The sequence below is a fragment of the Lepisma saccharinum genome, chromosome 13 (genome assembly GCF_977018435.1).
Source record: "Lepisma saccharinum chromosome 13, izLepSacc3.1, whole genome shotgun sequence".
In the NCBI taxonomy this organism is placed as follows: domain Eukaryota; kingdom Metazoa; phylum Arthropoda; class Insecta; order Zygentoma; family Lepismatidae; genus Lepisma; species Lepisma saccharinum.
In genome coordinates, this window is record NC_139241.1 from 71,312,506 (window position 1) to 71,329,471 (window position 16,966).

Here is a 16,966-nt window from a genome sequence, read left to right on the forward strand (position 1 = left end):
AACTTAATTCGACACAAGTACAAGTAAAATTCAGCAACAAAGAAACATGACATCCAGAAGTTGAAATTGAAACAGGTGGTTACTATACATGTGCACCCGATTACAGCCCATCGTTCATGCACAACAAAATTCTCTAGTGAACGATGGCTATTTGTTGCTCGTCTGGAAAGGGTTGGAAGTCCAAAAATTCTACTTCTAAAGTAGGATTACCATTTTTGATACTGAGCCACCTAACCTATCATAGTAGATTGTACTGCAATCATAAATCACTGTGACCTGTTCACTGACTGTTCATCATACATTTGAAAAATAATGTGGCTTCTTGTAATTCAGATCAGACCGAATAGCATAATCACACAAGTTAAAGGGGGGAATGAAAAGAGCACAGCTATAAGTTAAATATTTATTTATATTTTCAGTTTTCAAATTAAAATAATTAAAGTCTGTTAAGTATATTCAGTCTTATCAGAAAATGTGTGTTGTTAACATTACAAAAAACAATGAAAAAAGTCACACAATCTGTACAACGAACACGTAGCAAATTCTTTGGTATAACATAGGAAATATCTTTCTGCCTTGTACAATGCTGCAGAATGATAGGGAAATATATATTATATATTACAGCCTTTTGTCAAAATGTCAACACCATTTGTACGTAGTTCATTTTTACATTCAACATAATTTTATGCACATATAAATTACTATCAGGATTGCAACAGTATCCTCTAAATGAAAATTTCATTTCATTACAGCGAAAAATTTGAGGAAAACTGTTTTGTTGAAGTTCAACTCATTTGATCTACAGTAATAAACAAATAATAACAACATATTTTTAAAAAAATCTACACTGTAAAACCATGTCCCTTCAAAGCACAGCAAAAACAACATAAATAGAATAAAAAATGTATGGCGTCAAAGATACTGTCATGTTATGTATTCTCCCTGTATTACTTGAAAGTAAGGCCGTATCTCTGTGTGACCTGAGGGGTGTGAGTGGAAGCGACTGCTAAGAGGAGGGGAACGTCATTCACTTCGAGGCTTAAGGCAGAAGTCACTTGTTCCATATCACAGAATTCGGTCGTCAGCAGAAACTCAGCGAGCGCCCTGCTGCGGAGACACACTTCCCTCAGCTTCGATTCGAGATGCAGCAAGCACTGAAATAGGAACAGATAGTCATCGTCTATTTCTATTTTAGCTATATTACGTTGCTTTTCTACATCTTGGGTTTATCACAATGATGAAGATGAATGATTGGATAAACACAACAATACATCCTTGTATCAAAGTCTGCCTCCCTGATGGGGTAGTGATAACGTTGTTGCTTTGTAATCAAAAGGTCCCGGTTTCGAGTCTTGGTGGAGGCACATACTGGTTCGGATCCTACTTTGAACTGTAAGTCCAGTACCAATTAGCCTTTCTGTGCATGAAGTAGATTAAAAAAAAACAAGTATGTACGTTGAAGTGCACGATGTTAGTATCACTAGTCTTACCCACATTATACGTTAGTGGACAGATTATACACATCGCTGGCTAAATACTATGTTGTCGTATGTCCATCTGCACTAACTTCTCAAGAGAGCTGGGACTCCTTGACGGCGTAGTGGTAGTGTCGTCGCCTTGTACTCAAGGGCTCCTGGGTTTGATACCCGGTGGAGACACATAGTGATTCGGATCTACTCTAAACTGTAGGTTTAGTCCCAATTAGGCTTGCTGTGCATAAAGTGGACATAAAACACCAACTTCATCAATCAATTCTCAAGAGAGCTGATTGAAGATTGACATACGTGGATTTTGAATGCACTGTGATTTGCGCAAACATTTTATTATCTTAGAAAATTCACACCATTTGACAGACAGATATGTCACCCCGGAACGTGACACATTAATATGTACAGAAAACATTGTCATCAACTCATTTGCGACGAAAAGTGAAAATACAACAAAACTGTATGCATCTGGCAATATTTTGGAACTTCTGATGGACTGGCTGGTCTCTTTTGTGGAGTGGTCTGTGTAAAGTGCTATGAATCCAGAGGTTACAGGCACAAACCCAGGTCAATGCATGGATGTATCATTGTGCTTGTCCCATGAACCATTCATCAGTCCATTATTCATCCTTATTATCGCGATTAATCAAAGAGGAAGAAAAGCAATGTAAAATAACAAATGTAGTAAGATATAAGTCGTCATCAAGTTGAAATAAGAAAGAATAGGGCAACAACATAAAAAATTAATGATATTTTGTGTTATTGTAAGTAAACTAACACAAAAATCAAATATTTTCAATACTATCACAAAACTTCTTCGATTATTATTATTATTTGCACTGATGCATAGAAAACAAATTCACATAACTAAAACAAGTGATTGAATGAATAAGTATATGAGGAGGAAATAAAGTTAAGATTAACTTTTCAGGTTGGCTGGGTTCACTATGTGACAGCAATTAACACATTATTTTTCGAAAACTACAGGAGATATTTCAGTTCTGTCTTTATCGCTCAATTGTATATACAGCGTGTTTATAAATGAATGGTGCGGTTATAAAAATTAATAATAAATCTATTTATTACCTTACACGGGTAAAACCTACACCGTAAGCAGTTGCAACTGTCCAAGTTTTTGATGCGCTACCTGCTGTTTGCTTGTCATGCTTGCTGCGGGGCCGCATCGTCAATTCCGAGTCAGTCAGTTTCCGCAGCGAGCGTTAGTTCCGAGATGGCGTCGCAACAGGAAAAGGCTTTCTGTGTGCTCCGTTTTGAGGTGTCCATATCTGTGGTAACAGTGCAACGTGAGTTTCGTGCACGGTTTAGGAAAGACCCACCACACAAGAATAACATAAATCGGTGGTACCGACAGTTCGTGGAAACTGGATGCTTGTGTAAAGGGAAGAGTTCTGGTCGACCTCGTGTGTCCGATGAAAACGTTGAAAGAGTGCGCCAGGCGTTTCAGCGAAGTCCTCGGAAGTCACTTAATAAAGCAAGCAGGGAATTGGACTTGCCAAAGAATACGGTGTGGAAGGTGTTGCGTAAGCGACTATGTTTTAAACCGTACAAACTGCGAATAGTGCAGGCCCTTAAACCAACAGACAAAGTTAAAAGGCGTGAATTCTGTGAAGAGATGCAGTTGAAAATGGAAGAAGAAGATGGTTTTGTAGAAAGACTCATCTTCAGTGATGAGGCCACTTTCCATGTAAGTGGCAAGGTGAACAACACAATGTCCGTATCTGGGGAAGCGAGAAACCACATACCCAGATAGAGCATCAGCGTGACTCTCCAAAAGTGAACGTTTTCTATGCAGTTTCCCGGGAGCAAGTGCACGGCCCATTTTTCTTCGAAGAAGCAACAGACACCGGTGAATCATTTCTAGACATGTTGGAAACCTGGTTGTTACCCCAGCTTAACACCAATTAGGAAGATTACATTTTGCAACTTGACGGTGCTCCGCCCCATTTTCGCAGGAATGTGAGAGAGGTTCTTAATCGTGTTCTTCACCATCGCTGGATTGGACGTGCTGCAAAAGAAGACACCAACCTTCTACCCTGGCCACCCCGTTCGCCAGATTTAACACCATGCGATTTCTTTCTTTAGGGGTTTGTTAAAGACAAAGTTTATGTACCGCCAATGCCCGTGTCCCTGGAGGACGTTTGTGAACGGATAACTAATGCACTGCAAACCATCACGGTGGACGATCTACAGCGAGTATGGAATGAATTTGATTACCGCGTCGATGTGTGTCGTGTGACCAATGGTGTGCATATTGAAGGATTGTGAATAATGGATCAGAAACTTGGACAGTTGCCACTGCTTACGGTGTAGGTTTTACCCATGTAAGGTAATAAATAGATTTATTATTAATTTTTATAACCGCACCATTCATTTATAAACATGCTGTATACTATCAAGATATGACATACTAGGAATAAGAAAACAATATATTTATTGCTACTAATATTAACAAACACATTTTAAAAATGTTAAATATTTCCAAAGGATAATTATGCAATGTTATTTAAAACATAGGAGCGGAAAATTACTGTTTCATGATGATATGTTTCGCTTTTACATGTGAGCGAAAATGAAAATAAAGTTCACAACATTCTTATTGCTTTTATGCAAATACAATTTTATATATAATTGCAGGTTTTGTTGCAGCACTTGTAATATTTTATGTGGATAGAGTCTTTTCTAGCGCCAACAATAGAACAAACTTTCTGGAAATCTATTTCATAAGATGGCTAACACTGCTTATCTTATACATTATTATTATTATTACTATTTGTTTCCCCAAGAAGCCACCCATTTTCAACATGGTTTGGCACAGTAAGATAGCACTAATTCACAGTACATTTTTCATTCTCTTTGGTCTACTGTGGTGGCCATAGGGGGTGCCGAATACAAATTTTTGTGTAAAAATGTTGATTTTCTTCTTTCATTTTTTGTAAAAACAAGAAACTTTCATTACTGGGAGGAAACATGTATAAATTTCCCTCTCCTAAAAGCCTTGTAATTCCAGAAAAAAAGGTTACCTTCACACGACATACCTTGGTAAGATTTTTATACACTGTGGATTTCATTGATGGAATTTACTTAGCTTTTCTGTGACTATTGGCTAATTGCGAAGATGAGGATGAGTGATGATATGACTAAATTGATGAAGGAACACTCACAAAGAACACACATGTTGGGACTTAAACGCAGGGTCCCTGGCATTGTAATGTGCTATGCTAACCACTCCGTCATGAAGATCAGCATTGTAGGTTGTGGCAACTTTAAAACAATGCACGTGAAATTTCCAATCCCGAGAGGTAAAAAGGCAGGAGAGGTTGTTGTCGGCCAGCTACTTATAATGATATCACGTGTACAATTTTTAAAAAAATAATTCAAACATTAGATTTATACTAGCAGAGTTATTACAATAATTCAAAATTATGGAAAGGATGATCGCCTATACTCACAAGCTAAATTAACAATTTTATTTGTTTCTTCTTGGTGGTGGTTTCATAATACTTAAAATTGAAGATAAATACTCTTATCCATGCTCTGCTCAAACCTGACACCCCAACAACACCACAAAACGTAAGACACTACCAGGGAATGCACTTACATATTCCGGAGGTGTTCGCAATTTCCAAAGATGAAGGAACGATTCAAGCATGTTGGCCACCAGCTGCGACATCCCGATTCTAACACCCAGGGTCCCTGGCTTGTCCGTTATGTACGTTTGGCTGGATATTAGCTGAACTTCCCTAGAGAAAATAAACAAATACAAAATTAGTAAATGAATAAGTATACACTTTTAGCATATAGCATATAATGGTACCTTGGTTTTTGCCTATTTTCAGGAGACCAAGGAGAAAAAATCTTAAAATGAAGCAAAACTTAAAAACTAGGAACATTTCATAATGTTTTGCTCTACTGACACCATGAGGATGGACGGTAAAATACAAGAATGTAAGATACAAGAATGCAAAATCAGGGTTGCACTGTATCAGGGTGGCCTCTCCAGGACCATATTCAAGTAAATTCCTGTTTTTCAAGACAAACATTCCAACAATTCACGGGTACAAGCAGATGCTTTCCCTATTTCAACATTACATATTACCTCTTACCACCCATACACACAAATATATTAACAATATAAAGGATCTGTGTGATTCCAATGTTTCCAGCAATTCAAATTCAATTCAATTAAACAGTATGTATCTATATATATTAGGGATGGGACCAATTAATCGGTACTCTATCGGTATCGGCCGAAATAGGCATATTGGTTTATCAGTAAAATTACAGATTATTTTACCAATCCGATATATCGATAAATATCTGATAATTTAGTGCAAAATTCTGCCATTTTGTTGTAATTTTTATAGATAATCTCCATGCCCTACTTTCTAAAAAAAGTAAATGTCTAAATATGCAATTTCTTTTACACTGCAGTCACCTTGAAACACACATATATTAAGGAGGTCAATGAACCTTTCAGGTTCTTCAAGAAAAATTTCTAATTTTATATCGGATCGGTAGAATATCAGTAATCGGTATCGGTAAATTTTATATCGGTACTTTATCAGTATCGGCCAAAATTTCATATCGGCCCATCCCTGATATATATTAAAAATATTTAATTTAAGGTGTGAGAGTTTAAATTAGCCATTTCACATACTCAAACTCGAAATACATCTACAAACACAAATCACAAATTTTATGGGATATATTATCTACGAAAAATTGTTAATTGTATAAGAAACTCCAATTTATCTAATCAATTTAAAGATATATTAACTTGCAATAATCTTAAATCTGTCAGATAGATTGTTCTGCAAAGGTCACTAACAAAGTAAATGGATTGAGAGAATTCTTTTATTTTCCATGGAGCTATCTTTACCTTCTTTCATAAAAATAATACCTACACTATTAAAACTTGCCTCAAGACATTTTATAAATATGTATAAAATCAATGGGATTTGGATTAATAAAAGTTGCAATATTTCACGTATCCGGATAAAATTGCATGCATAATTCCTGGAGCCAACAATTAACGCAGATTTTCTGGAATTCAAGGAATTCCCGGTGAGTAGTCACTCTGTGTATATTCATAAATAAATCTACAAATTTCTCATAAATCTACACAATATTAATTTCATCTAATATATAAAAATGGATGTGTGTGTGTATGTGTATAACTCTCGAACGCCTGGAGCGATTTTAACCAAACTTGGAACACGTATCACTTGCAATCTCGTAAGACACCCCTGGCACCCCTGGGGGTGGGGAGGGGGTGACATGTACAAATAATCTAAAACGATCGATATTAGTGTGGAATCCACAGTTTTCGGGGTCGCTAAAATGAATAGTGACTCTCCAAATGCCGTTCAACTCCAAGACACCCGTGGCACCCCTAGGGGTGGGGATGGGAAGGGGTGACATGTAAAACGATCGACATTACTGTGGAATCCATAGTTTCACGGTCGATAAGATGAATAGTTACACTCCCAATGCCGTTTAATTTATTAATTCTTGCTCTTGGAGGTGGAACTAAAAATGTTGTTCATAAATTGTTGTTAAATTTATATTATAGTGAATTTCTAAAAGATATTACTTTATAATTTGTATACTGTACTTAAGCTTTTAAATACCTGTAGATGAAATTAGTTACATTTTACGCTATAGTTAGAATTCATTCAACACCCGGGCAACACCAGGTAATCAGCTACTAAATCTATAAGTTCCCATCAATTTTACCCATCCAATAATTTTGCAACTTATAGCTATCTCCAGATTAAATCACATAAATTGATAATTAATAATGGTGAGTAAAATGCAATTTCTTAATTTAAAAGTTATGCAATCACAGTTGATAGGAGTAGTGAACATCTAGAAGCAGAAAATGATTGGAAACTCTGCTCAGATCAGATCAGATCTTTGAATTTTTATTCAAAATATTGTTTACTTGCCTTTTACTGAAGATGTTTCTAATCCTGCAGTTGTAATTAAAGCTTGGATTCATCTACAACATAACTAATAAAATATGCTCATAAATTGTAGCAAAATATGGTCCTATACTACGTATCAATCACAGGAATGCTAATTAATGTCATGGCAGAGCAAACTGTCGGATGGACCGCATCAGCGAAGGAAGATTTTAACGTGCTCCTGTGCTTCTTCCCTCCCCTCTCCGCTTTTTTCCCCCTCACAATGTGAGAATATTGCGTTGGCTGCATGCGGTGAGGTGACAGCTACAGACAAGAGTATGCTTGTTGTTTCGTTGAACAAAGAGGTGAACAAAGAGGTGGCAGCGATTGATATTTTTCCTTGGAGGTACAGTGTAATGCACATTTAGTTTAAAGATTGGTTTATTTTTATTTCAAAGTTGCCTCTTTCAAAGTTCCACATGGCTTAGTGCAGTATTTTCCCAAAATATTTTTAAAAAATGATGGAAAATGAAACATAGGGTGTGATACAGGATTATTATTATTATTATTATTATTTGACTTTGTAAAGCTAAAGAATTAGTTGATTGCTCTCTATTCTTCCCCCAAGTTTGAAAATAAACCTGTACATGAACTAGTACCATATATGAACACGAACAATATTCACAACATTATGAATGAAACTTACTAGTTGGCTACACTCATTTTGTCAATACCAGCTTCAACTGCATCAGTGTAACAATCTTTGTCAGCATTAAGAAGAATTAATAATTATATTAGTGCAACCCAATTGCAAGAAAAATTAAGTGCGCTTGGTATATTATCCATTGAAAAAGAGCTGCTTCTGGAAATTAAAGCATTTTACGAAGATGTTATAAGGGAATTTACCAATCAAAACAGAAGAGCAGAATTTACATTTAAATTATTTCAATTAAGTCTGGTCTTTTGTTCCTGAATCTCTGATTGTAATTTAGGACTCTACTATAATGTTATTTGCATAAGCCAAACAAACCTAAATTGTGAATCTCCGATGTAAATATAAACTGTTTATAAATATCAAGTGATTTTATAATTTTATGAAGACTTCCACATCAGACATCAAACCTGGTGAGTTTTGAACTTTATTATCCATATTTCATTACTTTATACGTTATGCAATACTTAGTAATGTTCATGTGCAAATCATCAACTATTTAATACGTATAATGCTATCCTACATTCCATAATATATATGTTTTGAAAAATTTGTGTACAGCATGCCCTTTATGAAAATCTAGGATACGCCACTGCAACAAGGGAATGACAAAACAGTTGCCTAAACTCTGGTGCAACCTATCTTGACAGTGACGTAGTACCAGCATTGCAAACTTCCATCGTTGATACTTTCACTGTCTGCACTAAGAAAAAAGACAAACAAGGGAAAGAATTTCAATAGTTTGAAATGCAAGGGAAGGAAGTTCAACATGTCGCAATGCGAGGTTTCTTTTAGAATGGAATCATGTAAAATAAAGAGCAATTAAAACGAGCACGATGTATAAATACAAGAAAATGAACGGAATCGGATAAAGAATACGAGATGGCAACGTGCCTTTGAACGGAAAGTTCGCGAGGCTTGAGCACAAAAATATAGTTCCTTAATGAAAACACGTTACAGCGTAAACAGAGCATATAAATGTGTTAAAAATATTAGATACTTAAAATCTTGTTGAAATGTAGAGTATTCGGCATGATTATTTTGTTACAAGTCAAAGTTAAAATTATATATACTGCTCAGCAAAGAAGAAAAAAAAAACCTGAAAATATGCGTCCACCCCCACTTGTTTCTGTCGCGGTAAACGGCAGCAGGCCAGAATCTGGGGGAAGTCCTTCTCTTCCTCTGCTCTCAAATGGCACGCTGTTGCCACGATGCCTCACAGCTGTTCTCTGACAGATGAAATTCTGGCGGACCTGCCGCAAAACGCGACGTTCAGTGTGGCGCGGTCAGTGATTGAAGAAGAATGGATAACGTTCGTGATGATTCCCGATTTAAATAATTAATGACAATAAAATCTATTGTCATGGTTGTGATTCTTACTCTGAGATAGTAAATATTGCCATCTAAGAAACGGATTTTATCTTCAATTTAATTAATAATTATAATTATATCCTCAGAGACAGTGGCGGCGATTGGGTATACCAGGCCAGAGGCGCTAACTTGTTTCGCCTTTACTTTTCGCAAGACCTTTTCCATTCTTCTTTGGTAAAGTTCTGAAATTCTTCTCTTGCAACTTCCAGTACTCTGCCCAAATTACGATCCACATTTTGTGATGCAATACGACCCTTTATGATACCACAAACATACTCAATAGGGTTTAGATCACAATGATAAGGTGGAAGACGAAGTACGGTGTGGCTGTTTTCTGATGCAAGAGTGTCGACCCGATATTGCGGGGGCTTTTTGTTGGTTTCGATTAGCTGATATAACTAATATATAATACTATATATTAGTATATAGTATTAGTACTATATAATCCTAAGTCATTACAAATAATGTTGCGAAGATTTTCACGACTACCCCGAAAATTTCTTTCTTTCTTTAATTTCGAAAGCACTTTTTTTACTGTTGGCACTTCATGTTCAACCGTATAAAAATTACCAATAGTTCTTCTAATCAAACACTTGTCAAAGTCATCTACAACAATTCTACGCTTTTCGGCAGACCTGTGCTTACCTGGTGTCGTAAATTTCCATCCTTTCTAATTTTCTTTACGAAAGTGTCCGACATTCGAACTGCAGCCGCCGCACGCTTTGTAGCTTGATTGACCGGAAACGTGTAACATCCTTCTCTCGCTTCGTTGTCAAAAAATTTAACAACGTTCGAAATCACCTCTCGGCTCTCACTATGTACGGTTTTGCCCTTCATTTCGGTATAAACAACATACACAACAGACGCACTCGAACTCAATTGACCTTTTGTCCATGTAAGTTTTTCAACATTGTAAGTTTGGCAACATTGAAAGGGTGTCAGAAGTCGAGCAGTCCTTGCTACCCCCCCACCTCCCACCCGACCCAACCCTCGGTCAGCTGTACACAAAAACGTTCCCTTCCTCCTGTGTGCTTTCTCTGCGGACTCTGAGACACAACTGTGACGGAGAGAATCTTTCATGCTTTGCGAGGAGTGATACAATGGTTTCGCATCAACCTGTAGTGCGGTCCCAGCTGACGTCACTGTCAAGATAGCTTGCACTTTAGTGTAGCTGCTACGAGAGATGGTCAAGTACGAACATTTTGAAGTATTAAGCTTATATGACATATTATGGTAGAAGGATGAAATTTTGATTAGAAAAACTCCAAAATGTGTAGTATTATGAAGAAAAAAAAAGCTCCAAATATGTCGAAATATATAACATAAAAAGATAACATGAATGTCCTCTTGCAGTAATTTGTCAATAGTTTTGAATTTTATGTGAGTAAACACTCTCGAATAAGACTTAGATTCATAATTATGTAAAAATAAGGGTTCTAGCTGTAACACTGCCTCTTTTTCTTCTTAGAAGAAGTATTGAATTTGATTAAAAAAATTGGGAAAGCCTAAAGAAAGGCATGCGGTGGAAACTAGTCAAAGTGTAAAAATTACGGACTTAAATTGAAACTAGGATTTCATCTTTAAAAAAAAAAAACATCTGGCATCCAACATTCCCATAGCTCATCACACATACTCTCTCTGTTACTGAATATGAAATTAATATTTTTATTCATTGCTGAACTATATGTTCCCAGTACAAAAGTAAAGAGTAACGTATTGTAAACAAAGTTGACAAGGTACCAGTGCAGAAAAAAGTACTTACTTGACTGATCATTCAAAACATAAAAAAAAAATACCAGACTATGTGAAAACTGACTCTTACTGATCATTTTCCACCCCTTAGAGGGTTGCCAAAGTTATGCCTAAGTGGTAAACTTTATATAGGTCCGTCTCTACCAGTTTGTAGTCTTGACTGGAAAACCACTTACCATGCTTCAGTGTCCGCAACTATGCAAACGGATTCAGAGACTTCCTGGTCCCACACACCATGCGAAGCAGAGAGAACCAGCTCTCGCCGCAGTTTATGCTCCCAGCCTGGTGACTGTGTACACCCCTGGATTATCAAGTCAGGGATGAAGTGGTCAGACGTACTCCCAAATAACGAGCTTGCGAAGTTAGGTATCCTCTTTTTGCACGAGTCTACGGCACATCTGTTATGGGTGAAACAACAAAAAATATTAATTACCTTTCCTTTCATACATTAGCTGTACAAATCTTATCAAAATACAGGCTTCATAAAAATGTTATGTTGATTATACATGCTTCTTTCATATCTTTATTCTTTAAAATTGAATATTTTTATTACTGTACAGGGTATCTATGAAAGAATTCAGGGGTTTTGAAGCTAAATATTTTATTAAAAACTGAAACTCGGGAAAAAGTAAATACATATTTTTGAAGGTAATGTTATCAAGTTTTGTTTACAATTTAGTAAATTCCAATGTGTGCCCCGTTTGTAGCACGGCACACATCCAAACGATAATCAACTTCTTGCCAGCATGTCTTGTGTGATGGTTGCCACAGATGCGATAATTCTTTGCCTTAGGTGGTTGACATCTTGAATCTTCTCCGCATAAACCATGTTCTTTACATGTCCCCATAAGAAAAAGTCTAAGGGAGTAAGGTCCGGACTTCTTGGAGGCCACGAAATAGGCCCTTTCCTTCCAATCCATATTTCCAGTTTCTTTAAACGCCTTAAGCCATTGACGAATGGTTTTGTCCGAAGGCTAAACACCACCATACTCGCATCGAAAGTTCCACTGTACAGTAATAACAGATCCAGTTTCTACAAGCCATATCACACACTGCGCCTTCTGTTGTGGCATCGCCATTGCACTGAACTGAACTGACTGTGTTCGACTTGGCTCGGCCACTTCTAGGTCAACGCTGTGCAGCCGTTGCCAACCTTTGTTGGAATAAACTCCAAACGGCGTGAATAAAACTTGATGAGCTACTGATTTGAAAGTAATTAACTAACCTGAGTTACCTAATACTGTTTGCGCACTATCATTGTTTAAAACCCCGTTCAGTTCGTTTAAATACATTGGCTGGCAGCTTGGGATTTCGCTGGGCCATCAAAAATTACCATGCAACACTTTTGTGCAATCTAATTATTCTGAGAGTAAATCATGTAAATAATTGAGAAGCAAAAATGGACACCTTTACACAGGAATAAACTTAATAGTCTGAAAACTACATAAACATGCTATTAGAAATATTTACTTTGTGTAATAAGTGTAGTTTTTAAATCAACCATTTTAACACTGAAATGCCATCATATATAGTGCTTTTTATCCTAAAATGTGCCTAATTTTTGTACCAAAAACTTGATCTTTTGTACATCATAAATATCTGGCTCTTAGTAACTGGTTTGACAAGTTTTGAGTTTTGGCTTTAAATCCACTCAATGCACAAAAAAGGCTAATCGGGACTGGACCTACAGTTTAAAGTGGGATCCAAACCACTATGTTTCGAACTATATATATGGAACCCGAGACTCCTTGTTTAGAAAGAAACATGAAAACTTTAGAAGTAAAGCTGAAACAGTATTTGAAAAAGCTTTTTTTTTTGTTGTTGTTATTGTTTCATTTGTATTAAATTGAGTATTCATACGTTCATGTATAACACACACACCCCTTTCCTGAATGAAAATACATTCACAAAATTAAAATGGTAAACACACAAAGAATTAAATAACCAAATGCTAATTACCTTGGCAATGGAAGAGAGATAAATTTTGGTCCCTTCAAACCATGGAAGACATTTTGTTCAGAATTCACAATACAATCATCCTTCAAGTATTTCTCCCTACAGGACAAGCAGGGTTCTTGATACTCTTCACTATAAAAGCCACTGTCTAGCTTCTCCAAGGACTTCGAATGATGAAAATGTCCCGAGGATTCGTCACTTGTCGACTTGTTCGTTTTTGCATTCGTCACACATTCACTACATATACAATTTGCAGCAGCGTCTGTACTAATATCACTCTCAGGTACGTTGGTATAATTATTATCACTACTCACACTGGAACTCCTGCAAAACTGACAATTCTTTTGATTTAATTGGTCGAAATTCCTTCTGGCGGTTGCTAACTTATTGCTATCTTCCAATTCTTTGTCGGAAGGTTGGTCTAAGTATTTGTCGAGAACATTCTCGCAATGTTCGAACTGAAAGCGCACACTATGGTAATCCTTCAAATACCTATTTCGCTCTTCAATTAATTCACTATCACTGTTAGAATTTGTTCGTTCTAATTCACACTTAGAATCACTATTTGGTATACAATCTCCGTTAGGTCTTTCATCCAAAAGAATCCCACAGTTTCCTTCTTCGCTTTCCATTTCTATCACAGATGCACGGACAGTCACAACCTTCTCGTTTGAGTAATCGACGGAAATACTGTCAAGCAATTCCTCGTTTGAAGTATCGGCATTGTTGCGGTTCTCATTGTTGGCCTCCTTGTCTGATGCACTTACATACTGTTCATGCACGCAACGATCATCTGTACTTTTAAGTGGCTTCTCATGCACCAAATTGACTAGCTGTTCATTTTCACCAAGAACGAATATCACTTTCTCACATTTATCAGACCTTGGATTGTTGGAAGGAGTTGCAATGTCATTGTTGTTGTTTGGCAGGTCCTGTAATTCGAAATCGCAATACCTGTGGTCTGAGTTCGATGTCGTAGAAGACCCTATAAGCGAATAATTACGTCGTGCATTGCTATTTTGATTAACGGTAGACGGACTGCCGCAAAACCTTTCCTTTAAAAAAGAAACAAATCTGTTTCGTGGAAAATCATTCTGAATACAGCACTTACTTCTGGAACTGTCTTCTCGAAAAGATTCACCGGATGAACGATCTTTTCCCTCTAATACTTCACTAGCCACTTTCGGAGAAGTGACAATGCCAGACGTCCGCGAGTTCTTATCGACACTATTGTCACTCATGCTTTGCAAATTACTCACGCACGAAGCAGTCCTCTTTATATTAATCACGCCGGAAGACTGTTTGAGAGTTGATTCATCCGAGTGCTTTCCGTAGAACCCGCACAGTCCATTTATTTGAATTTCCTTCTCATTTAATTTCTTCATGTATTTCGGGGCCATGTCCACATTACACAGCGTGGGCCAGTTTAGAGCACCTAATGAGGATTCTGTGTTCGATTGACACGTATCCACAATTTTAAACTCCACCTCTTCCACCTTGTTGCAACGGATGAAGTATGTCAATACACATAGCAGTTTGTCGATGAGGTCCCGCCTCTTTCCGGTAATCACTGTCTTGGCTAGTTTTAAAGGATTTCCTACGGCACCGTGAAGATCTCCCAGTTGAGCCCATAAAGGGTTGTAAGGATGAGACTGGGACAACGAGTCGAGCTGAGAAATAAAATAAAATGAAATTTATTGCATACTTCCTTAAGCATCAGCACTGTTATTTGTTTCAATCAAGTACTCAGGTGAGGGTCTTTCATTGTTTAGAGTTTGTTTCTCAAGCAGATTACAAAAAATTCAAAGGATTAACCCTTAAACGCTGGCTGTGACAGCCCAGTGTAGGTCTCAATGTTGGGGAGTGTTTTCAGCAGCAAATTAAAATTTTGCAAGATTTGAAATAAAATTTTATCTCTCAGAAACTATGAATGCTAGAGTTACAAATTATACCTCATATTCTTCAGTATAGACTAAGCTATAAACATATGCTTGAAAAAATTCAATTTTAATTAGGAAAAAAAAATTAACAATAATGAGTACAATATGTGTTTTTTAATGTTTGTGTTTTCTGTATGACATGTATCATCAAACCAGAATAATAAACACACCATTATAAATTATTGCACTGTTGTTATCCGAATTTTAACATCTGTAGTAGGGATGGGACCGATTAATCGGTACTCTATCGGTATCGGCCGATATAGGCATATCGGTGTATCAGTTTATCGGTAAAATTACCGATTATTTTACCGATCCGATATATCAATAAATATCTTATAATTTAGTGCAAAATTCTGCCATTTTGTTGTAATTTTTATGGACAATCTCCATGCCCTTGTTTCTAAAAAAGAAAATGACTAAATATTCAACTTCTTTTGCACTGCAGTCACCTTGAAACACACATTTATTAAGGAGATCAATGATCATTACAGCTTCTTTAAGGACCATTTCTAATTTTATATCGGATCGGTAGAATATTGGTTATCGGTATCAGTAAATTTTATATCGGTACTTTATCGGTATCGGCCAAAATTTCATATAAGCCCATCCCTAATCTGTAGTGATAGGGTAGAAGTATTAGAACGTATTGCATAGTTATTCATGCCCTTACCACTGAAGCTATATATAATGAGTTCTGTAGGATCTCTGGCACAAGAATTAATTATTAGGAACGTGCAAAAGTTCTACCCGTTTTGACAGGTTACCGTTTTAGCGGAGTACCGACCTTACAGATAACGCTGCTAGTGCATGAATCTGTGGTCACATAATTGGGGAAACCTTAGAGCTGCAACAGGCAGTGAATGTTGACGAGGAGCTCTTAATGGACAGAGTAGTGTGTGGGTGAAATGGAGACGGATAAGGAACACATCTGACAATGTTTACTTTTTTTGAGGACAATAAACACAGTACTGCGGCCACAGCCTGCAACATTCAGCAAGTGTATGGGGCAGATGCAGTTGATGATAGGACATAGTCGTCTCTTATTTCGAAATTTCAGGGAAGGAGACTGAAGCTGTCAAGATCAACCATGGTCTGGACGCACAGCAGTGTTTTACGAAGAGGATCTTGATCAAGTTATAAGAAACAACCTGAAGCCAACGATAGTGGAATTAGCAGACACCTTCCAGGTACACAAGACAACAGTTGAAAGACAGCTCAAAGCGCTGGGTTTCAACACAAAGTTTGGCTGTTGCACATCAGCTGAGGGAACATCAACGAGAGGGGCGAGTCATGACTTGCGTATCCTTGCTTTCCCAGTACAAAAATGACCAGTTCTTGCCACACATTTTCACGAGCGATGAGAAGTGGATTATGTACAGGAATGTAAAGCGTCACAGGACTGTGCCGCATTTCTGAACCGTCACCATCGATGTCCAAACCAGAACTTCATCCCATGACGGTGTTGCTGAGTGTGTGGCGAGATGTCAAAGGAGTAATTCACTGGGAGGTCAAGCAACCTAATCAAATTATTAATAATACCTTCTACTGTGAACAGTTGGACAGACTGCGAGCAGAGTTGCGATCGAACCGGCCAGGCCTCATCAACTGCCAAGGAGTGATCATCCACCATGATAACGTCAGGCCACATGCTGCTGTCACCACATGCAAAAAATTAATGGACTTTGGTTGGGAGGTCTTACCGCAGCTGCCCTATTCTCCTGACTTGGCTCCTACAGACTACCACCGGTTTCATGCATTGCAGAACACCTTCGCTCAGAAAATCTTTGATGATGTGGAGGCTGCTGTGAAAACTGCCTT

General features: G+C 37.3%; 1 protein-coding gene across 1 annotated transcript in view; it reads right to left on the minus strand.

The window, feature by feature from the left end:
- Positions 1-398: 398 nt before the first annotated feature.
- Positions 399-16,966, minus strand: part of LOC145997408 (folliculin-interacting protein 2) — a 48,215-nt gene continuing 31,647 nt past the window's right edge. Inside the window, exons 10-13 of the mRNA XM_083134427.1 lie at positions 13,209-14,875; positions 11,426-11,647; positions 5,107-5,248; positions 399-1,154 (exon numbers count right to left, since the gene is read on the minus strand). Of these exons, the coding sequence (XP_082990553.1) occupies positions 948-1,154; positions 5,107-5,248; positions 11,426-11,647; positions 13,209-14,875 (2,238 nt within the window). The 3' untranslated portion in view covers positions 399-947. The remainder of the gene's footprint in view (positions 1,155-5,106; positions 5,249-11,425; positions 11,648-13,208; positions 14,876-16,966) is intronic.